The sequence below is a fragment of the Aethalodelphis obliquidens genome, unplaced genomic scaffold (assembly GCF_003676395.1).
Source record: "Aethalodelphis obliquidens isolate GAN/ISIS:26980383/991018 unplaced genomic scaffold, ASM367639v1 scaffold8, whole genome shotgun sequence".
In the NCBI taxonomy this organism is placed as follows: Eukaryota; Metazoa; Chordata; class Mammalia; order Artiodactyla; family Delphinidae; genus Aethalodelphis; species Aethalodelphis obliquidens.
Window position 1 is genome coordinate 7,400,322 of NW_020837952.1, and position 21,175 is coordinate 7,421,496.

Sequence of the window (21,175 nt, forward strand, 5' to 3'; positions counted from 1 at the left end):
TTATATCCATGAATGAAATTAGGAATATTAAAATGTTAGATATAAGATCAGTCCCTGTAGGCTGGGAAACTATTAGAGAGTGACTACTAATAGGTACAGGGTTTCTTTTGGGGATCATGAAAATATTCTTAGTGGTGATGGTTGCACAACTCTGTGAATGTACTAAAAACCACCGATTATATACTCTAAAGGGTGAATTTTATGTTCTGTGAATTATATCTCAATAAAACCCTTATGTTATAAATAAATAAATTTATACTAGAAACTGAATAATAAATCTACTTCTATCACAGTGCTTAAAAAAAAAGACGGGCTTCCCTGGCGGTCCAGTGGTTAAGACTCTGTGCTTCCAATGCAGGGGGCTCTGGTTCGATCCCTCATTGGGGAACTAAGATCCCACATGCCACTCGGCAGAAAAAAAGAAAAAAGATCAGCCCTTGTTGAAGAGAGCTAAGAAACTGTGACACACAAAAATACAATCAAGGTGACTTGAGTGTAACTTCTTATAACCAGCCTGTAAGCCTGTATTCTAGAACTTATTCACTCAATAAATATGTTTTAAACACCTATATTATATTGTAGGTCCTATGTGCAATGCTAGGAATATAGTGGTAAGCAGCAGAGATGACTTAAGTAACTGCACTACAGATGGTGATTGGGGGCATGGCCTCTAAGAAAGGAGAGTCCAGAAGGGCAAATATTGGCAGAATTTCTTCAGCACATCTAGAGGTGAGGGTACTCTGGCCCGCAAACAAACCTATGTAACAAGAATAATAATATACTTTTATTAAGCCACTTAACTCTGTTCCAGCCACCGTAAAGCGCTTTACAAAATTATTTAAATCTCAAAACTCTCAGATAATCATTACAGATCTATAATTACACATTAAAAATCCATAGGGCCAGACATGTTTCAGAATTCAGAAAATTTCAACTTTTAGAAAGGAAAAATGGAGAATTCCCTGGTGGTCCGGTGGTTACGACTCTGCGCTTTCACTGCCGAGGGCCCAGTTTCAATGCCTGGTCGAGGAACTAAGATCCCACAAGCCGAGGGGAAGGTCCCGCAAGACGCGCAGCGCGGCCAAAAGAAAAGAAAAAGAAAGGTAAAATGGTACGTATACTGTATATCATATAACACCCCTAGGGGTAGCATCCCATAATCAAGTAATGAAGACCCAACACAGCCAAAAATAAATTAAAAACAAAAAACAACAACCTGCATGACAATGACCTAAAAGTGTCCTGCCAGTGACCCCCCTCTTGTTTGAAAGTCATTCTTTAACATTCTATCTTAAAACCTCTGATCTCCGCACCCTACCTCCACCCCCCACTGCCAGGCTTCCGAGCAAGGCTGTTGATCTGAAGAGGAATTTCATCTCTAACCTTTGTTCCCAGGCCTGGAAGCTCACATGGGTAACCCACTATCTCCCAAAGTTGGCCCAGGGACATTTCTTTCCCCAAACAAACCAACCTCCCCTCACATCCCCCACTCTGTAGTTTCACTGACTATATGGCTTCTGCCAAGTTCTACCTGTAACTGGCTTCATCTCTCAAGTTGGATGTTTGACTGCTCTATATCCTGCAACCAGGAGTAATGCCAGCTGGACACACTCTCCTTCCGGGGCCCCTGGCGGCTGGGAGGGAGCTGAGACCACAGCTGTGGAGACCCTGAGCCCCGGGGTTTGCGGCTCTATCTCAACTGTGTTGCTCAAGGAAGGCCTCCCCCAGCAATGACCTCCTCATTGCTCCTGGCCTTCCTGTTCCTGGCTCCAGACGCAGTGGCCACTCCCAGAGCTGACAGTCAGTGCCTGGCATGTGGGGGGCCCACCTTGGACCTGGAGAGCCAGCGGGAGCTGCTTCTTAATCTGGCCAAGAGAAGCATCTTGGACAAGCTGCACCTCAGCCAGCGCCCGACACTGAGCCGGCCTGTGTCCCGAGCTGCTCTGAGGACTGCGCTGCAGCGCCTCCATGGGTCCCCACAAGGGGCGCTTCCAGAAGCAGACAGGGGACAGGAGTATGAGATCATCAGCTTTGCTGAGACAGGTGGGTTCTTGATCTGTAGATCTTCCCCCAAACCCGATCTCTTAAGGAAGGGAAAAACTTCCTCCCCGATCTAACGCCTGACTTTTTCCCCAAAACCATCCCAACTCTTGCCTCCCATGGCATGTAATCTCCCAATCCCAGGCTCCCCCCACACCCCCACCACCAGGCTCTCTCTCTGTAGTTTAGACTTGACCAATGGGCACCTGGGAAGTGGGTACGTTTCATTTCTTTTGAGACTGCCTGCCCCTATCTCCCATGGCTCCTCTCTCTGCAGGCCCACACACTTCCACAGACTATGATGTGAGCCCAGACACTTCCTGGGCTTGGACCAGGGTCTGGGAGCTAGAGAGTCTGTCCTCCCTCTGGCCCTGGGATCCAGCCTCTCTGTACCCCACTCCCCCAGATACATCATTTGGGTAAAAGGGAGAAAAGTAAAACACTGGCATTACAATACCTCTCCACCCTACTCCTGTCCTCTTGCCTTGATTACCTCGGGTTCCCGCGTGAGAACAGGGCCAAAATGGGACTCAGCAAGGTATTTAAAGGATAGAGGATAAAGATGAGAAAGTTCCTTCCGTAGAGGGTAGAGGGGTTAGAGAATTTAGTGGGCAGCTGGAAAGAAGATCAAGAATTCAGAGACAGGGGAATTCCCTGGTGGGCCAGTCATTAGGACTCCACACTCTCACTGCCGTGGGCAGTGCCAGGTTCAATCCCTAGTCGGAGAACTAAGATCCCACAAGCTGTGAGGCGCGGCCCCCCCAAAAAAAGAGACAGAATTCAGAGACAGGATCTGAGAACCAGAACACAAACAAGTGATCTCTCTGGCCTCTGAGCTTCTTGCAAGTTCTTCTCTCTTAGGTTTAGAAGGCCTTTCCCATTCCTGGCCCCTTTCCCTTGGTCAGCATCTACTCCCTTCAAAATCTAACACTCCCATCCTGAAAAAACCCACCCTGACCTGAAGGTGAGGGGCTCACTCTCTGGTGGCCCCCACATGCTCACCCTGAACCTGGATGATGGTCAAGGAATTGCCTGTTTCCAGGTTTTCTATGAAGTCTGTCTTCCCATAGAATGCAACCCCTTGAGGTCAGGAACTGTCATTTATTCCTCACCTTATCATCAGAGGCTAGTGTATAGTAGAAGCAGATAACACTTATGTAGTGTTTACTGTGTTCTAAGCCTTTTAAATATACTAACTCCTTGAGAGCCTCACAACAAGCCAGTGAGGCAAATACTATTGTTACCCCATTTTAGAGGTGATGAAACTGAGGCACAAAGAGGTTAAGTAACTAGCTCAAGGTCACATGACCAGTAGGTGGTAGAGCCAGACAGCCTGGGCCTGGAATCCATGACCTTGACCACTCTACCACTTTGCCTCTTGCAAACATAGTAGATGCTCAATAAACAGCTAAACCATTCTGTAGTTCAGCTCGACCATGTCTAGAGCCCCCAGTGATGGATGAGACCCTATTCTAGTTCAAAAGGGGGTTTCTGGGCTTCCCTGGTGGCGCAGTGGTTGAGAGTCTGCCTGCCGATGCAGGGGACACGGGTTCGTGCCTGGGTCCGGGAAGATCCCACATGCCGCAGAGCGGCTGGGCCCGTGAGCCATAGCCGCTGAGCCTGTGCATCCGGAGCCTGTGCTCCTCAACGGGAGAGGCCACAACAGTGAGAGGCCCGCGTACCGCAAAAAAAAAAAAAAAGGGGGGGGTTTCTGCTCATGATTAAGAACACAAACTCTGGAGCCAGATAAACTGGGCTCAACTCCCTGCTCAGCCACTTATTACTATGTGTCCTGGGTTGTCAATAGTCAGTTTTCTCATTTGCAAAACAGAGATAATGAGAGGATAGTTGAGAGAATAAGTGAGCTAATACAGCTAATGTACTTAGAAAGGATAAGGTGGGAGGGAACTGAAAGTAGAAAACTCAGCTCCTGCCCATGAGGGGTTTAGTTGTTGCTGCTGGGAATAAATTACTTAGAATATAAGGCAGAGTGAAATAAATGCTAGATGAGAACACAAGTGCTTAATGGGCCAGAAGTAATTCACTGGGACCTGGTAAGTCAGGGAAGTCTTTCAGAAGAAGTTTGCAAATTGGCTGGCATTGTAGAGTAAGTTTGACTTCAGTGGGTAGAAAATGGTAAACAACATCCTAAATGGAAAAACATGAGTAAAAGTGTAAAGAAACAGACTGCATTTAGAGTTAAAAAGTAGTCTGGAGTGGATGAGCACAAGGTGGACAAATGACCGTGAACACCAAAATCCTGGTTGGTTTTTTTTTTCACCTTTGTATCCCTGATACTTAGCCCAGTTTCCTGGCACATTGTGACAGTAACAACAGTTACCAGGTATTTGGTGTACCTGCCTCCCCTCAGTTCATCCTTACAATCACTCCATAAAGTAGACTTTATCATTCCCATCTTAAGAATGCAGAAACTGAGACTCGAAGATAATTTACATGGTCAAGGTCATACAGCTTACAAGGGGCAGAATTCAAACACAGTTCTCTCTGACTTCAAAGTCTATATACTTTCCACATATTTGCTAATCAATGAATGAATACAACATTTAGGCTGCAGGGGGCGTGACCTGAAATGAACTTGGAGGTGAGAATGATGCCTGGATTCTATCTTTTACATTTAAATATTTCAGTTTGAAGTTTTCATTCCAATTTAAGCTATCATCTCCACCATCGTGTGAAAGAAAGATCTGAGAATTGTTCTTGCTGGAGGTATGAAGAGAGAGAGCTTGGGGCCCTGGGGAAACTAGGGTAGGAGCCTTCAATGGTGTCCTGAAACTGGCTCATACTGGCTCATGAGAGCTGATGGTGAACATCTCCCAACTGTGCATCCAATGGCATCACATTGATAGTTTGAAATTGGCCGGGATGGGAGAATTTATACCGCAGAAACTGGCAAACTCTACAAATCAGGGCCTTTTTTTTTCCCCCTCTGGAATCCAGTTGTGAAATATTTACCAACACAACACTGCCTATGACCTACAAATTCAAGTTATCTGCCTCCCACATACCTAACACACAATGCTGATTCAGGGACGGAATAAATAGATACTTTTGTTCCAAATGGCGGATGGGGAAGGGAGACGCAGAGCAGTCACTGGTCCATGAAAATTCTGACATCCAGCCAGGCACATATCTCAGTCTACCCCAAATCCAGGATTCCTTTGGTTAGGGCCTGGTTCTGCCCACTGGTAGGATTTTCCTCTCCTCTTAAGGAGAGCCTACCATTGCTCCCCTAGACTTCTAGATTCATTCTCTCAGCTCTTAGTGCCACCCTCTGAGATGTCTTTCCTTTTAAATAGGAAATGACCTGTGTTTGCGGCTAAGTAGTTTTCTCGGCCTGCATGCTGCCCAAAGAAGTTGGGAGCCCGGAGACTTCTTTTCATTTTGAATCATCTCTGTCCCTTTTAGTCCGAACTGGTGCCGCTTTCACTATTAAAATTCTCTTTAACACTCTGAGCCTTCTAAATTATAAATTACAGTCTACTTACTCAGACAAAAGGCACTCCACTCTTATCAAGACAGACCCTCCTCTTTAGGTTACAAGTCAGGATATCCTGTTACAAGTGGGATAACACTCTTAAGATTCTTAGAAGCCCTCTGTCTAGTTGAGAGGGTCTACAGAACATCTTACATTTTAGATCTTAACAAAGATGTTAGATCTTAACAAAGGGTCTTACAGTTCCCCCTTTATTATTTTGATCTTCGCTCTGAAACTATGTTTTACTGGCAGTGCCCTGGATTTGGGTTTTGCCCTGAGACCATTTCTTAGTTTGATAAACTTTTTGCCAGACAGAGAGTTGAGGGATGAAAAAAAATATTTTATTGTTCCATCTAGCAAGTCCTGTTGGAAATGTTTTCTCTAAACTCTGCTTGAAAATTGAACAGTTCGTTCTTTAGTTCATCTCACTCCTGAAACGCCTTACCCTAGGCAGCTAAAATAAACCAAATGGCGCTTTCAGCATTCTGCCTGGAAATATCTTTAGCTAAATGCACAATTCTGTTAGTTACCGTTTCTAGCTTCCAGGTACCAGAGACGACAGCCAATACATAACACAGGTTTCCCACTGTCCAGCTTCCAGGTGCAATTTCCTCACTGTCCTTCCAGACCTCACTAACAGTCTCCCTGCTGTCCTTCCATCCTCTGGCTGTCACCCAGTCCCAAAGCCAATGCTACATATTTTAGGTCTTCGCTATGGAGTACCCCACTTCTGTTACTAATTTCTGTTTTAGTTATCCATTAATATGGCAAATCAGCTCAAACATTGAGTCTTAAAACAAAAAAATTCAACAGTTTCTGTGATTTTGTAATTCGACTGGACTTATTCTGGACAGTTCTCTCACTCCATGTGGTGTAACTGAGTTCATTCAAGCAACTGTGTTCAGCTAGGAACTCAGATGGGGCTAGAACATCTAAGATTGTCTCTCCGAAGTCTCTCTCCATATGACTTCTCATCATTCAGTAGTCTAGCCCAAGTTTCTTTAAAGCATTAAAGTTTTCCTACCTCAAAGTGTAAGTACTTACTAAGTTTCTGCTTGCGTCATGCTTGCTTACATCTCATTGGCCAAATCAAGTCACACGCCAAGCCCAGAATTAATATGGGAAGGGATTGCACAAGACCATGAATATTGGGAGGTGTTGTTCCCTGGGGGTCAACACTGTAATGGTCTATCACAGCCCCTGCTGGTCCTGTGTCTGCCTACCATAACTGGGGTGACTTATGAGGTTCTAAATGTTAGGTGCTAGTGACCTAGCAAGAAAAGATTAGCTGGGTCAATCAGACTCTTCTTTTAGGATTTTGGAGTTGGAACACTGAAAGATCAGTTCACTTAGCTAGGAAGAGCTAAGTTAAAGGTTCTGTAGACTCAGGAGCTAGGGCCACCGTTTTGGGACCTGAGGAAGGTGACAGGGAAACAAAAGAGGTAGATCCACAGAAAGAGAAGAATGGAGTAGACTTACATAGGGAGAGTGAGATGAGAGAGATTTTGTTGGCTCTGGGAGCTGTCAAGGGCAACCTTATTCCAGACCTTACAATTCACACTAAGTCTAGATGAACTTTATTTTCTGCTCTTTTATGCCCATGAGAGTATCAGTGGCATTCCCACAATAAAGCATCCTTTACTTAAAATAAATAAATAAATAAGGGTTGCTAAGGCCAAAGCATAATGGCATTTAATTGCCTCCTAAAAGAGTTTAGCTTTGGGCTTCCCTGGTGGTGCAGTGGTTGAGACTCTGCCTGCCAATGCGGCGGACACGGGTTCGTGCCCCGATCTGGGAAGATCCTACATGGTGCGGAGCGGCTGGGCCCGTGAGCCATGGCCACTGAGCCTGTGCGTCCAGAGCCTGTGCTCTGCAACGGGAGAGGCCACAACAGTGAGAGGCCCCCCCAAAAAAAGAGTTTGGCTTTATTCATCAATAGGTTTTTTGAAACCATGAATTTTATGATCTAGCCTTTTTGGAAAATAATTCTTGTATCAGTGTAAAATAAGAATTAAAGAATGAAAGACCATTCACTCACCAAATGTTAACTGAATGCCTATTATGTACTAGGTACTAGGGTTACAGTGGTAAACCATACGGGCACAGTCTCTACCTTCATGGAGTTTACATTCTAGCTGGGAGCAGGGAGGGATAGAAGGGGAGGGGAGGAGAAGCAAATGAACAAAAAACCAAGATGATTACAAAGAGTGATAGTGGCTATAAAGACAATTAAGCAGGATAATGTATTAAAGACATGAGGGTAGAGTTGAAGGCTGCTTTAGCTAAGTTAGTCTGGGAAGCCTCTTTGAAGAGGTGAATTTGCGCTGAATGCCAAAAAGGAGCCAGTCATTCAAAGAGCTTGGAAAGATATTCTAGGCAGGGGAAATAGCAAGTGCAAAGGCCATGAGGTGGATCCATGTTTGGTGAGTTCAAGGAACAGAAAAAAGCCAGTATAGGTAGACTATAGTCATTAAATGGCAGAATGCCTAATCATACGTGTTTCCTATGTTAAGGGGTTTAGCTTTTATTCCCATTCAAATAGCAATGGGAAGCCTTTGAAGGGTTTTAAGCTGAGAGGATTAAGCTGATCAGATTTATGTTATAAAAAGATCACTCTGGGACCTCCCTGGCGGTCCAGTGGTTAAGACTCTGCGCTTCCACTGCAGCGGGCGCGGGTTCGATCCCTGGTTGGGGAACTAAGATCCGACAGGCCATGAGGCACAGCAAAAAAAAAAAAAAAAGAGGTCACTCTGGCTGATATGTGAAGAATGGTTTTGGGTGCAAGAGTGGACCACTTGGCAAGCTATTGCAATAGTTCAAGAAAAAGATGATTGCAGGTTGAACTAATGTATGGTAGAGGAGGTGGGGATAAGTGAAATTATATTATGAACTGGAGATAGAGTTGACAGGTCTGCAGATAATTTCAAAGAAGGGAATGACAGCAAGCAAGACTTGGTTTGAGCAGTGCATTTACAGGGAAGGGGAAGATTGAAGAAGGAACAGATTTGGGTTGCAGGGGATAAATCTAGAGTTCTTCTTTGAACATGAAAAGTCTGAGATAGCATTGGATATCCAAGTGGAATATCAGATCAGCAGCTGGATACACAAGCCTAGGCTCAGGGCCATGGATATAGATATCTGGGAGTCATCAGCATATAGATAAAATTGAAAGCCAGGGGAATTGATGGGTTCTTTCTGGGAAAGAGTATAGATAGAGAAGAGAAGGGAGCTTAGGACCTCCAACATTTACAGGTCAGGCAGAGGAAGAGGAGCTGTCAGCAAAAGAGACCAAGATGGAGTGGCCAGAGTCATGAAAGCCAAGAGAAGGAAGTATTTCTAGAAGAAAGGGATGGTTAACTGTGTCATCTTACCTGCTTAGAAGTCAGGTAAGACGAACATAAAGAGATGAAACCATTGGATTTGGCAACGTGGAAGGTGTTAGTGATTCTGACAAGAGCAGGAGTGGAGGGAACAGAAACCCAGTTAATGTGTTTCAATAGGTCAGGTGAGGGATGAAGAGGGGAAACTGGGCAACAGTAACTGGTTCAGGAAGAAATGCATAGCCGTTAGAACCACTGTGATGAGGAACTGGATGTGGGGAGTTTCTAAAGGTGATAAGGAAGGTAATGATGCCACCAGTTCTAAGAACGGAAAGAGGGGCACATAGGGAGGAAATAATGATTTCTACTTGGGATAAATTGATTTTAATATGCTGGCAGCACGTGGCAAAATTAAGCAGTTAGAAGTTTAGGCATGAAGCTTGGTGATTCCCAAGGTGCAAAATGATCTGGACTGGACATACAGACTTGGGAATCACCAGCACAAAATTTGTATTGGCTGACTGTGAGTGTGGGTCAGAGCTCCTCTCAGTGTAGAGTAAGAGGAAACGGGACTTCCCTGGCGGTCCAGTGGTTAGGACTCCTCGCTTCCACCGCAGGGGTCGCAGGTTCTATCCCTGGTCGGGCAACTAAGATCCTACATGCTGCACGGCAAAAAAAAAAAGGAAATGAAGGTCAAGGACAGACCCTGGAGAACTCTTGCATTGGAGGGATGGAGGCATGGTGAGAGAAAGAAAAGCCAGCAAAGAAAATCAAGGAAGAATCATGAGAGTTGTGTCATGGAAACCAAGAGAGAAAAGATTTTTAAGAAGGAAGGGGTAGTTAATGCCAACACTGTGGTCGAGAAAGAACAAAGGGAATTCAAGCATGCTGAGAATAGATATGTAGTTGGTAGAATTGACTCAGAAAGCCACACTGACTGGGGCTTCTTGTATCCACAGGTCTGTCCAGCATCGACCAGATTCGTCTTGATTTCCACTTCTCCTCTGATAGAACTGTTGGCGGCCTGGAGGTCCAGCAGGCCAGCCTCATGTTCTTTGTGCAGCTCCCTCCCAATACCACGTGGACTTTGAAGGTGAGGGTCCTCGTGCTCAGCCCACGTGGCACCAACCTCACCTTGGCCACTCAGCACCTGCTGGAGGTGGATGACAGTGGTTGGCACCAGCTCCTCCTGGGGCCTGAAGCTCAGGCTGCCTGCAGTCAGGGGCACCTGATCCTGGAGCTGGTCCCTGAAGGCCAAGTAGCCTGGAGCCCAGTCATCCTGGGTGGGGCTGCCCATAGGCCTTTTGTGACAGCCCGTGTAGGAGTTGGGGGCAAGCACCGCATTCGCCGGCGAGGCATCGACTGCCAGGGTAGGTCCAGGATGTGCTGTCGACAAGAGTTCTTTGTGGACTTCCGTGAGATTGGCTGGCACGACTGGATCATCCAGCCTGAGGGCTACGCAATGAACTTCTGCACAGGGCAGTGCCCCCTGCACGTGGCAGGCATGCCTGGCATTGCCGCCTCCTTTCACACCGCGGTGCTCAATCTTCTCAAGGCCAACACCGCTGCGGGCACTGCCGGAGGGGGGTCATGCTGCGTGCCCACTGCCCGGCGCCCCCTGTCTCTGCTCTACTATGACAGGAACAGCAACATTGTCAAGACTGACATACCTGACATGGTGGTAGAGGCGTGTGGGTGCAGTTAGTCTGTGTGTGGTACCGGCAGCCCGAGGTGGGGTAGGCAAACATGCCCTGACGGAGGCGCTCTTCCTTGATAGGAGGGGGTGGCCCCGTTACTGCCTCTGTCCAGAAGATGGACTCCCTCTTCCTGAGTAACTTATGAGAATTATCCCAACTTTGACGTGAGGAGATCTTCATCAAAGCACTGTCATCTAAGGAGAGTCACTGTACCATCTTCATAATGACCAGCCCCTCTCCCAGAGTACAGTCCCTCCAGCAAGCTCCACGTGCTCAACCACCACCCTAGGGACTCTCATCCACCTCCAACCACAAGCAGTGCCATCTGGTTCCCAGACAGATACACATAGCCCAACTTTTTTTTTTTTTTTTTGCGGTACGCGGGCCTCTCACTGTTGTGGCCTCTCCCGTTGCGGAGCACAGGCTCCGGACGTGCTGGCTCATCGGCCATGGCTCACGGGCCCAGCCGCTCCGCACCATGTGGGATCTTCCCGGACCGGGGCACAAACCCGTGTCCCCTGCACCGGCAGGCGGACTCTCAACCACTGCGCCACCAGGGAAGCCCTCCATAGCCCAACTTTAATCCAGCCCACAACCCACTATGCATCCCTGCCCCTTCTACTCAATGTCCCCCACTCCAGGATGAGTTGACCCAGCCCCTTCCTCTGCTTTTCTGGATCTCCAGAGAGGCCCTTCCTTAGATTCACCAAACATTCGATCCTTTCCATGTCTTGAGCCCTTTTCCTCTTACTTGCCCAATGGGCTGCTAAAGGCTCTCTTGGCACACTCTCATCACTCTTTGTCCTTCTCCGTCCTGCTCCGTACCCTTGGGGTCTGACTCCTGAGTTCCCTTGGCCTCTGGCTTCCTGCTGAGTTTGACTAAGAGGAGACAGAGGCAGAAGATCAAAGGATAGGAGGAGACAGAGGTCAGGGTGTTTCTTATTCCTCCTCCTTCTGCCTAGGTTCCATGGTTCTGTGTGACTGTGGCTGCGTCCATGTCCCTACAGCTCCTGTCTAGCTCCCCACCCCCTCCATGGCTCCGGCTCTGCCTAAGTTCTGATCTCACTGCTTCCATGCTATGGGCTTATAATGGCTTTCCATTCTTGCCGGTCCCTGGGTGCTTCAATATCCCTCCTTGGTTCCCTTAACCCTGCCCATACCTCTGTAAAGAAGTCCTTCATTAAGTCTTCTTAGTGATGCAAACACAGACAGCTGAGTGGGTCTTTTATGTCCTGCCAGGACCCTGACTGACACCCCAGATGACACAGAGCCTGCCTGCCCTGCCCACTTTTCTCTCCTCACAGCCCCCTTAGGGCCGAGCTATTACGTCCATCCCACACATCATGACTCTTCCTTCGCCAGGCTGCTTCCTCTTCTTTCTTAGTCCCCCTCCTCCCTCCCAGAACCATCTTTGCTTGTCTTATGGCTAATAAAGACCTGGGTTTTACCTGCCCCTCTCCCCTCTCTGTCCTCGCTCCAAGAAATGAGACAGATCACTGCTCAGTCAGCAAGTAGGTGACACCCTGAGGGCACACACATGGGGGGAGGCAGAGGCATGGCTCCCAGCTGGCTGCCTTCCCTTCACTCACCCCCAGGGCTCCAGCCAGGAGTCCTGTCTGGAAGCTGGAACTGGCCAAGGGCCATTTGAGTGGGACAAGGAGAAGAAAAGGAAGGCCTGGGGTGAGGAGAGGGGGGCATTTGCTCTGAGACTGGGTCCTCTCTAGACCTTTGCCCTCTTCCCCCACCATCTCCTCCCTTTGGTTGGACAGCCCTGAACCATGGGGTCAATATTGTCTGCAGCCCAAGGCCGAGTTTGCGCAAAACCCATGTGTCCTTTGGGAAACGTGATGTCAGTGTTTGCTCAGCATATAACCCCCTCCTATCTAGGGCTGAGGTCCTTGGAAATGGAACCCTAAAAGGAGAAAGTCTGAAAGAGACCTCCTGGGGGGCTGCAAATCTGAGCTGTGGGGCTTCAGGACCAAACTCATGGAAGTTATCCCAACTTTGACTTGAGGAACTCTTCATCTAAGCAGAGAATCTAAGGAAGTCTTCTGGTGGCTCTGCCTCCCCCTTCCACCGCTGTCTCCCACCCCCAATCCACCCGTCCCCCAGATCTAACCTCCCTCCCTCCAACTATAGCTTCAGTCCCCAGGGTCAAGACTAAGGTGAGGAGAAGCGAGGCTCTTGCCTTGGGGGCAGAATTTTAAGGGGATGCCAAAAAATTCATCAGTCAAGATAAATAGGATCTTAATGCAATATTTTAAAAAATCAAACTCAATGCAAAAAAAACAAGATGAACAAAATAGCAAATTTTAAAATAAACTAAATTTAGAAGGATCAGTATTATTCCTTTTCCTTTTTGGCTCTGTCTTTGACAAAAAGGAGGAGTGGAATTGTCTTCTTCCAAACCTTTTCTTCCGGAGCTCCCTGGCCCCTAACTCTAGACTTGGTCAGGCTTTTCTCTTTCGGGCAAGATAATCGCTCAGGCTCCTTCTACTTCCTTACCCACCCTCATTCTACTTCCTTACCCACCCTCAAGCCTGTCGCTACCCCCCAGCCCCCAACCAGGTTGGTGGTAGGGCGGGCCTGGGAGGCAGATGGCTGGGGTATTTATAACCTGGGAGCACTTCTTGAGAAAAGTGACTAAGATGCTAAGAGCATATTTATAGCCGGGTTCTGACGTAAGTGTCAGTAGGGAGGTAGGGGCAGGCCAGGCACAGCAGAAAGAGGGTAGGAAGAGCTGGAAATTGGGGGCATCTGACACAGAGGGAAGGGGAGAGATGGGGTCAATGACTCCTGCAGCCACTTCCTCTTGCTTTGCTTGACTCAGGCTCACCCACAGGTAAGCCTTCTGAGATACCATGGGCAGAAACCTCTGCTTTGCAGTTCTGTGGTCCAGACCCCAGGGGGTAGAGGGCTGTCACTCAGGATAGAGAGGGAGCTGGGGAGAGCCCTGGACAGATGGGCTTGAATATGACTCAAGACCTAGGGTGGCGAGGAGCATCTAAAATTCTCATTGGCCCCCTCCCCACCACAGGTGCCCTAAGTTTCTAGGAAGAGCCTGGCACCCATCACCACGCTCCATTGCCACGTGTCAGCAGCGATGAGATCCAAAACCAAATCGAAGTTAGCAGTGATGTGGTCCTGACGACAGCTTCTGCTCTCCAGCAGTGGCGAGGGGAGAGAGCTGAGGGACCAGCTTCTCTGTCTTCTGGTGTAGAGGCAGGGTCCCCAGAGTAAGAGGTTGGGAAGTGCTCTGAATCTCTCCACTCCCCAGAGCAGCCCCTTCCCTGGGAAGCTGGTCAGCGCCAAGCCTACTGCTGTCCAGTGGCTCAGCACTGCCACATGGTGGACACTGGTGGTACTGAGCCCTAGCCCACAAGGCACCACCTCTCCCCCTGTGCCAGATCTAGCAGTCTCTCTTGAGAGCCCCCACTGGCTGAATAGTGGGGAGACTAATAAATGAATAGGGGCGCATTTCCAAATCACACTCACTTCCTCCCAGCTTCTTGAAGAGACTTGAGCACAGGGAGAAAGGCTGGCATGAGGCCTTGGTTAGGCCATTTAAAGCCAGCGAGCAGTGTGGTAAGGAGGGCTGGGGCTGGGACTAAGGTTGCTGTACTGGTCATGCTTTGTTCTTAAAAGTCCATAAGCCTGGGCTTCCTGGTGGCACGGTGGTTGAGAATCCGCCTGCCAGTGCAGGGGACACGGGTTCAATCCCTGGTCCGGGAAGATGCCACATGCCGCCGAGCAACTAAGCCCGTGCGCCCCAACTACCAAGCCCGCGTGCCTAGAGCCCGTGCTTGGCGACAAGAGAAGCCACCGCAATGGGAAGCCCGCGCACTGCAATGAAGAGTAGCCTCCTCACGCAGCAACGAAGACCTCATGCAGCCAAAAATTAATTAATTAATTAAAAAGAAAAAGTCCATAAACCTTCCATTTCCCACCACCATGAACAGAGGCTGGCAGCACTTCTGGGATATCCCAAATCTGGGCAGTTCTTACAGTGCCCTGAAAGAGAACCAGCAGCTGGGGACAGGCCCTTCCAACTCCCATGCCCCTCTGCCATCCTTGATGGACTCTGCCCTGCTGTAAGATTGCATCACCACTACCCCCACCTCTCTAGGTTTCCCCAGACATCACAGTAACATGCTACTCCCCCCCCCCACCAATGCTCCAGCCCTCGTCCACACTGTGCTCCAGTCCAACTGGACTCTGGGCGGTCAGCACAGGCAAGGTCAGGGGGTGACTTCTGTGCCCCGTGGCACTGCCACCTTGGCCTGGGCAAGAGGACTCCGTTCCTCCCACCCCCAGCCTCTCACCACTGTCCCAGCCCCATTGCTAGAAATAAAAAGACCAGAGTTCACCTTCCAGCCCAGAGAAATGACCACTGGGATTCCCAGCTGCCTCATGGAAACTGCTGCAGCAGTGGTGGATGGGCAAGCTAGACAGACTGTAGGTATGGGGGAAACTGCCCTTCCCACCTTGCTCGTATGGAGTTCCCTCCCCCGAGCCCCAGACCTTGGGGACTGAGCATGTGAAATCATCCTCCTTCTTGCATCATGCGTGTCCACATAGCCCCCCCACCCCCATACCCCTGCCTCAAGCTCCGTGACCAGGGCCAGATGGTGAAACCTGAGCTCCAGGGGGGAACCTCCACCCCCTGCAGGGACCTGATGGGCAGCACAGTTGGCCAATCCTGGGGCTCAGAGGGTAGGTCTGCCTGCTGACCACTAGGTGAGGGAGCCCTAGGCTGCTGGCTCTAGAGAGGCCCCAGTCAGTAGCCAGACATGAGCTGTGAGGGTCAAACTGGCAGACTACACTGAACACAGCTACCCATCGGACCGTCCACTGTCTGCCTTCCTGAGCCCCAGGCAACAGAAGACAGGTGGCTCTACCCTTGGCCAAGGGTAGGTGTGGCAGTGCTGTCTGCTGCCGCCGTGCCCTCATTGGCCTCCACGCAACCAGACTCAACAGAAGGAGCTACAGCCACCCGAGGCTCCCGACCTGACCCAGGGCCATTCACCAGGAGCATGGGACTCTCTGATGTCCAGCTCCAGCTGGTGCTGCTGTGGGCACTGGTGTGGGCACAGAGGGCAGGGTCTGCGTGTCCCTCCTGTGGAGGCCCCACACTGGCACCCCAAGCAGAACGAGCTCTGGTCCTTGAGCTAGCCAAGCAGCAGATCCTCGAAGGGCTACACCTGACTGGTCGTCCCATAATAACTCATCCTCTACCCCAGGCAGCTCTGACCAGAGCCCTCCGGAGACTGCAGCGGGGAAGTGTGGTTCCAGCGAATGGGGAGCAGGTCATCAGCTTTGCTGCCATCACAGGTGGGTGAGGGAGAGACAGGCAGAGAGCAGGCGGGGAAAGGGAGAAGGGAGGGGAGAATGACAGCGACAGCAGAAGCAGAGGGAGCGCGGCACAGGAGGAAGAGGAAGAGTTGGAGCAGGACTGGCCTCGGAGTCCCTGCTTCCTCTAAAGGTGGGAGCTAGGGGGAGCAGCTGGCAGGGCTTGCGGGAGCGTCAGGGGACAGCACATCTCCGATTGCAGTCCTCAATCCCTTCTCCATCTTCCCGGCAGACTCCTCCGCCTCCACCTGCAGCTCCACGCTCACCTTCTACCTGTCCACGCCTCGGTCCCACCACCTGTACCACGCTCGCCTCTGGCTGCATGTGCTCCCCACCCTTCCTGGCACCCTTTCCTTGAGGATTTTCCGATGGGGCCCTAGGAGGAGACGCCGAGGGTCCCACGTCCTCCTGGCTGAGCACCAACTGACGGCCCCGGGCTGGCACGCCCTGACTCTGCCCTCTAGTGGCTTGAGGCATGAGGAGTCTGGTGTCTTGAAACTCCAACTGGACTGCAGACCGCTAGAAGGCAACAGCACAGCTGCCCCCCAAACTCAGCAGCTCCTGGACACAGCGGGAGAGCAGCGGCCCTTCCTGGAGCTGAAGACCCGGCCCAAAGAGCCTGGAGCAGGCCGGGCCAGGAGGAGGACCCCCAGCTGTGAGCCTGAGACCCCCTTATGCTGTAGGCGAGACCATTATGTAGACTTCCAGGAACTGGGATGGCAGGACTGGATCCTGCAGCCTGAGGGGTACCAGCTGAATTACTGCAGTGGGCAGTGTCCCCCGCACCTGGCTGGCAGCCCAGGCATTGCTGCCTCCTTCCATTCTGCTGTCTTCAGCCTCCTCAAGGCCAACAACCCTTGGCCCTTGGGTACTTCCTGTTGTGTCCCTACTGCCCGAAGGCCTCTCTCTCTCCTCTACCTTGACCGTGATGGCAACGTGGTCAAGACAGATGTGCCAGATATGGTGGTAGAGGCCTGTGGCTGCAGCTAGCGAGAGGACCTGGGGGTTTGGAGTGAAGACATCAAACTAGGGGTTCCTAGGCAAAGGGCATCTGTGTCTGGAGGCATCAGATTCCTGACCCATACCTTCATCCAGTGGGTCACCTGGCAATATGAATGGGTTGACCCCTCTGGGACCCAAATGGGCACTTTCTTGTCCAGACTCTGGCACATCCCAGGCTGGTTGATGTGTAGGGAGATGGGGAAAGTGTGTCCTCTAAAGGAGTCTACCCAGAAAGTATGATTTCCTACCCCAAGCCATCTGAGAAGGTGGCAGAGGTGAGGGAGGGAGGGTGGGAAGGAGAAGGCAGAGAAAAATCACTTAGTCTCTCCAGAGGAAAGTCCTCAAGTGAGGGAAGGAAGAAGCAGACCAAGGGCCCACTGGGCTTGGGATTGGGGGAAACAGGCTGGCCAAGTGTAAGGGCTGTGGAAGTGCTTGAAGGGAGGCTCAAGAGGGAGCTGGGAAAGGGGCTGACGGGAGGTGTTTGGGAGAGCCCCGGAAATGGGAGTCCAGAGAGAGGAGTGCTGAGCCTGAAAAGTTCTCTGGTTTTTCTTGGGGGGGGGGGGCAGGACCCATCAGGGAGGCAAATGTTTATACTTTCCTAATAAAAATGAGGAAAAAGAAATCAACAAGTGTGAGTCATAAAGAAGGGCTGGGATGATGGTCCAGAGCAATTGTTCTCAGAGTGTGGCCTGGGAACCTCCAGGAGGTCTCTGAGACCCTTTCATGTAGTCAAAACTATTTTCATAATAAAACTAAGATGTTATATGCCTTTTTAATTTTCAATATCTCCACAACCTACGGTGGAGTTTTCCAGAGACTGTAGGACGTGAGATTACATCACATTTCTGACATCTTTGTTAATGGGATGTGTGCTTATGTATTCTTGTGTTACAAACTTTTTTTTCAGTTTTAATTTCTAATATGGTAAATTGATATAAATCACATAAACAAAAGCTCAGTAATTTTTCAGAATGTAAAGGGACATTGAAGCCAAATTGTTTGAGAATTGCTGATCTAGAGTCCTGGGTGGGGAGGAGAAAGCAGTGCGCTCTAAAGAGCTCCCCTGTGACTTCCCTGGTGGCGCAGTGGTTAAGAATCCACCTGCCAATGCAGGGGACACGGGTTTGATACCGTGGGGTCCGGGAAGATCCCACATGCCGCAGAGCAGCTAAGCCCGTGCGCCACAACTACTGATCCTGTGCTCTAGAGCCCGCGTGCCACAACTACTGAGCCCGTGTGCCACAACTACTGAGCCCATGTGCTACAACTACTGAAGCCTGCGCTTTTAGAGCATGTGTTCCGCCACAAGAGAAGCCACTGCAATGAGAAGCCCGCGCACTGCAACGAAGAGTAGCCCCTGCTTGCTGCAACTAGAGAAAGCCTGAGGGCAGCAATAAAGACACAACACAGCCAAAAATAAATTAAAAAAAAAAAAAGAGCTCCCTGGAAGGGGCATGTGTAAGGTCTCTTCTCCAGTTATCACTGATCTTGCCTGACCCTCTGGGTATAACTGTCTGGGTCAAAGTCATGTGGGGGAGGGAGGCTAAAATAGGGCTCCTTATCTGTCCTCCCACAGTTAATACATATATTTGTCAGGCCTCAGACCTCTTCCTAGCTTCACCTTTCCCCTTGACCCTCACACTGAACAGTTAACTGACTGACCCTCCAGACCCAAGGAGGCGTGGTTCTTGGAAGCAGAGCTAGGATGTGGGAGGGCTATCTGAGGGGTGACAGAAAAAGAAGGGGCTCCTTTCCCCCACCATGCCTTCTCCCCTTTCTCATAAAGAAAGTTCAGAGAGATTAAAATAGCTGCCCCTTCCCCTGCATCCGGTAACCATGGCAACACAAGTCCAAAGGGACAGGGCACTCCCCTATCAGACACTACCACTCTGCAGTAGCAGCCTCTGCCGGTGTGCCCCTCTGTTTCTTTGGGCTTATGCAACCCCTGCATGGGCTCCCAGCTGGGCTTTGGTGGGGGGACCTAAGCCTCCTACTCCTTCACTTCCCCAGTCTCCCCTGCCTCCAGTCAGACTCGAAGAAGGTGTCATGTGCCAGAAAGACCAGCAGAGGGAGCAGACAGCCTTTAAGAGCAGAAAGAGAGAGTGCCGCGTAGAGGTGCAGAGGTGGCCCCAGTCTCCAGAACGCCGAGATGAAGGAAAGTAGGAGTTCTCCGGGAACAGTGCTTCAGTCTCAGGGCTCCTTAGCACCTTTGTGAACACAGGCCCTGCGCTGTACCCAGAGCCTCAACCGCTGCTCCTCCCTTTTATGCTCCATGGACCCCTCACCTTCCGCCCAGGGCTCCCAACCCAACTCTATCCCAATCCTGTTTCCACCCCAAATCTGTCCCAACCCCTTCATGTTCTATCCAAAGGGTGAGGCCGGCAGAAAAACTACAGGATAGTTATGGAATGCTCAGTTAGCACCAAGTAAAGTCGACGACCCTACTTCCAATATTATTTTTCTCGGGTGAGGTTTTTCGTTACCCCTCCGCCCCCCAATATATTTATCAATTTGTTTTTTCTGGCTCTGATTCAGGGCCTCTTCGTAGGCAGCCGATCCAGGGATCCACGCCGGGATTTACTGCCCACTACCAGCAGCATGTTCAGCGCGGGGGGGGGGGGGGGGTTAGGCAGTATAGGGTGCCTCAAGGGAGGGGGAGGATCCTGGGGGTCCTGGGGGTGCAATAAGCCCGGCACCCCCTCTCTTGCTTCCAGCTACCCCGCCTCATCCTCCGGAACGGCAAGAGGGAGGGAAATAGGAGGGAGGTGAGGGGCGAGCGGGAAGAGCGGCGGCGCGCCAGCGGCTAGAGAAAAAGTTTTTGCAAAAGGGAAAAAAAAGTTTGCGCTTCTCGCGGGTGGTCCCGGCTCGCGGCCCGGCGGGCTGGGCCGGCTGGAGGGCTGGGGGCCAGGTTGGGGGGTGGGGGTGGCCCTGAGGCTGCGCTGCTGTAGCCCTGTCCGCCCCCCCCCCTCCCCACCGCACACCCCCCAGCCCAGACTCCAGCCCTGGACCGCGCATCCCGAGCCCTGCGCCCAGACGGAGGTGAGAAGGGGGGCAGGAGGGGGACCACCTGGGAGCGGTGGGGGAAGGGACCTGAGGGGATGCTCTACTTGCAAGGGACACTGCCCAGCCAAGGCGGGAGACCTAGGGCATAGAGGCAAAATAAGAGTGGGAGAGCCTGGGATAAGATATTAGAAAGTTTGGAGAGTTTTTTAAAATGTATCTCCCTTTCTCTGTATTTTTTTTCTTCTGACAGTCTGTGTGTCTCTGTCTCAGGCAACCGTGGATCTCTTTGTTTGTCTCCGCCTCTCCCACATGTTAGGAACATCTCACTTTAATGAGGTTGGGATGAAGAGGTTGGAAGGACGGTTAGCTGGAGGTCTGCGTAGTAGAAAGGGGACTCCAGGTGTGATTGTGAGCGCAGGGCAGGAAGACATCAGTGTTTCTGAAAGGAGGGAACAGCTACGGAGAGTCTCCTAGATAGGGTGTGTGAGGTGACAAAACCACTGGGGGGCGGCTGGGCTTAAAGCTCTGACCTGTCTTGTGACAGATGTGCTTGCTGGTGCATGTATTTGGGGGAAAAAGAATTGTCTTCTGTAGTAGGAAGGGGGCTGGTGGAGTCAGTCTCTAGTTTAGGCCCTAGGAAGACTCCCCAAGGAATTTGGACTCCTGGGTCCCAATGGCTGTGGGCAGGGTGCTAAGGAGGAGCTGAGGAGACCTTGTCTTGACCCTCTGACCTCAGGACCACCAGGGCAGCTGGGGCCAGCCACAGGGAGACCCCTACTGGGATGGGGCGGGACCACTGGCCACTGCCTGCCTGTGCATCACCGTTGGCCCCCCTCCCGAACGGGAGCTGGGGACCGAGGCCCCTCCTCTGGCTCAGACCACCCTGCCTGCCCTTGCTCCCCGCTCTGAAGCCTCTTTCAGGCCCCATGACCCCGAAACAATCCGTCCTGGGCAGCTAGCTTTGGGGACAGGATTAGGGAAAGGGGATCCTATAGACACTGGGGACTGAAGGTTTTAGGGCGCTGGAGAACTGCGGTCTTCGTAGGATAGGTCTTTACGGTCCAGTAGAGGGAGAAGGCAGCGCAGTTTCCCGGGGGGGGAGTTGTAAGGGCCGGAATAAGGGTGGGTTTTCCTTGGGGGGCGGGGTCCAGAGACACCCCCCCATTATCTCCCAGGCATCCCCTGCCAGGCAGCACAGACCCCGCCTTTGACGTCACTAGGGGGTTCCCGGGGGTCTGGAGGGGTTAACCCTTGGGAAGCTAGCTGGG

At 50.8% G+C, this 21,175-nt stretch overlaps 2 protein-coding genes across 2 annotated transcripts; both read left to right on the forward strand.

Moving 5' to 3' along the window:
* Positions 1-1,525: 1,525 nt before the first annotated feature.
* INHBC (inhibin subunit beta C) lies at positions 1,526-10,713 on the forward strand. The gene is made up of 2 exons (XM_027108239.1): positions 1,526-2,043; positions 9,816-10,713. The coding sequence occupies exons 1-2, from the start codon at positions 1,731-1,733 to the stop codon at positions 10,559-10,561; spliced, it is 1,059 nt and encodes a 352-aa protein (XP_026964040.1). The 5' UTR covers positions 1,526-1,730; the 3' UTR covers positions 10,562-10,713.
* Positions 10,714-15,374: 4,661 nt separating this feature from the next.
* Positions 15,375-17,146, forward strand: INHBE (inhibin subunit beta E). The gene is made up of 2 exons (XM_027108240.1): positions 15,375-15,884; positions 16,135-17,146. Exons 1-2 carry the CDS (start codon positions 15,587-15,589, stop codon positions 16,890-16,892), a joined length of 1,056 nt encoding a protein of 351 aa, XP_026964041.1. The 5' UTR covers positions 15,375-15,586; the 3' UTR covers positions 16,893-17,146.
* Positions 17,147-21,175: the final 4,029 nt, after the last annotated feature.

Bases quoted from the DNA above. Each gene is read 5' to 3' on its own strand.
- INHBE (XM_027108240.1), top strand. From the start codon at position 15,587: ATGGGACTCTCTGATGTCCAGCTCCAGCTGGTGCTGCTGTGGGCACTG. The intron at 15,885-16,134 runs GTGGGTGAGGGA...TCTTCCCGGCAG, and splicing joins CAGCTTTGCTGCCATCACAG to ACTCCTCCGCCTCCACCTGC.
- INHBC (XM_027108239.1), top strand. From the start codon at position 1,731: ATGACCTCCTCATTGCTCCTGGCCTTCCTGTTCCTGGCTCCAGACGCA. The intron at 2,044-9,815 runs GTGGGTTCTTGA...TTGTATCCACAG, and splicing joins CATCAGCTTTGCTGAGACAG to GTCTGTCCAGCATCGACCAG.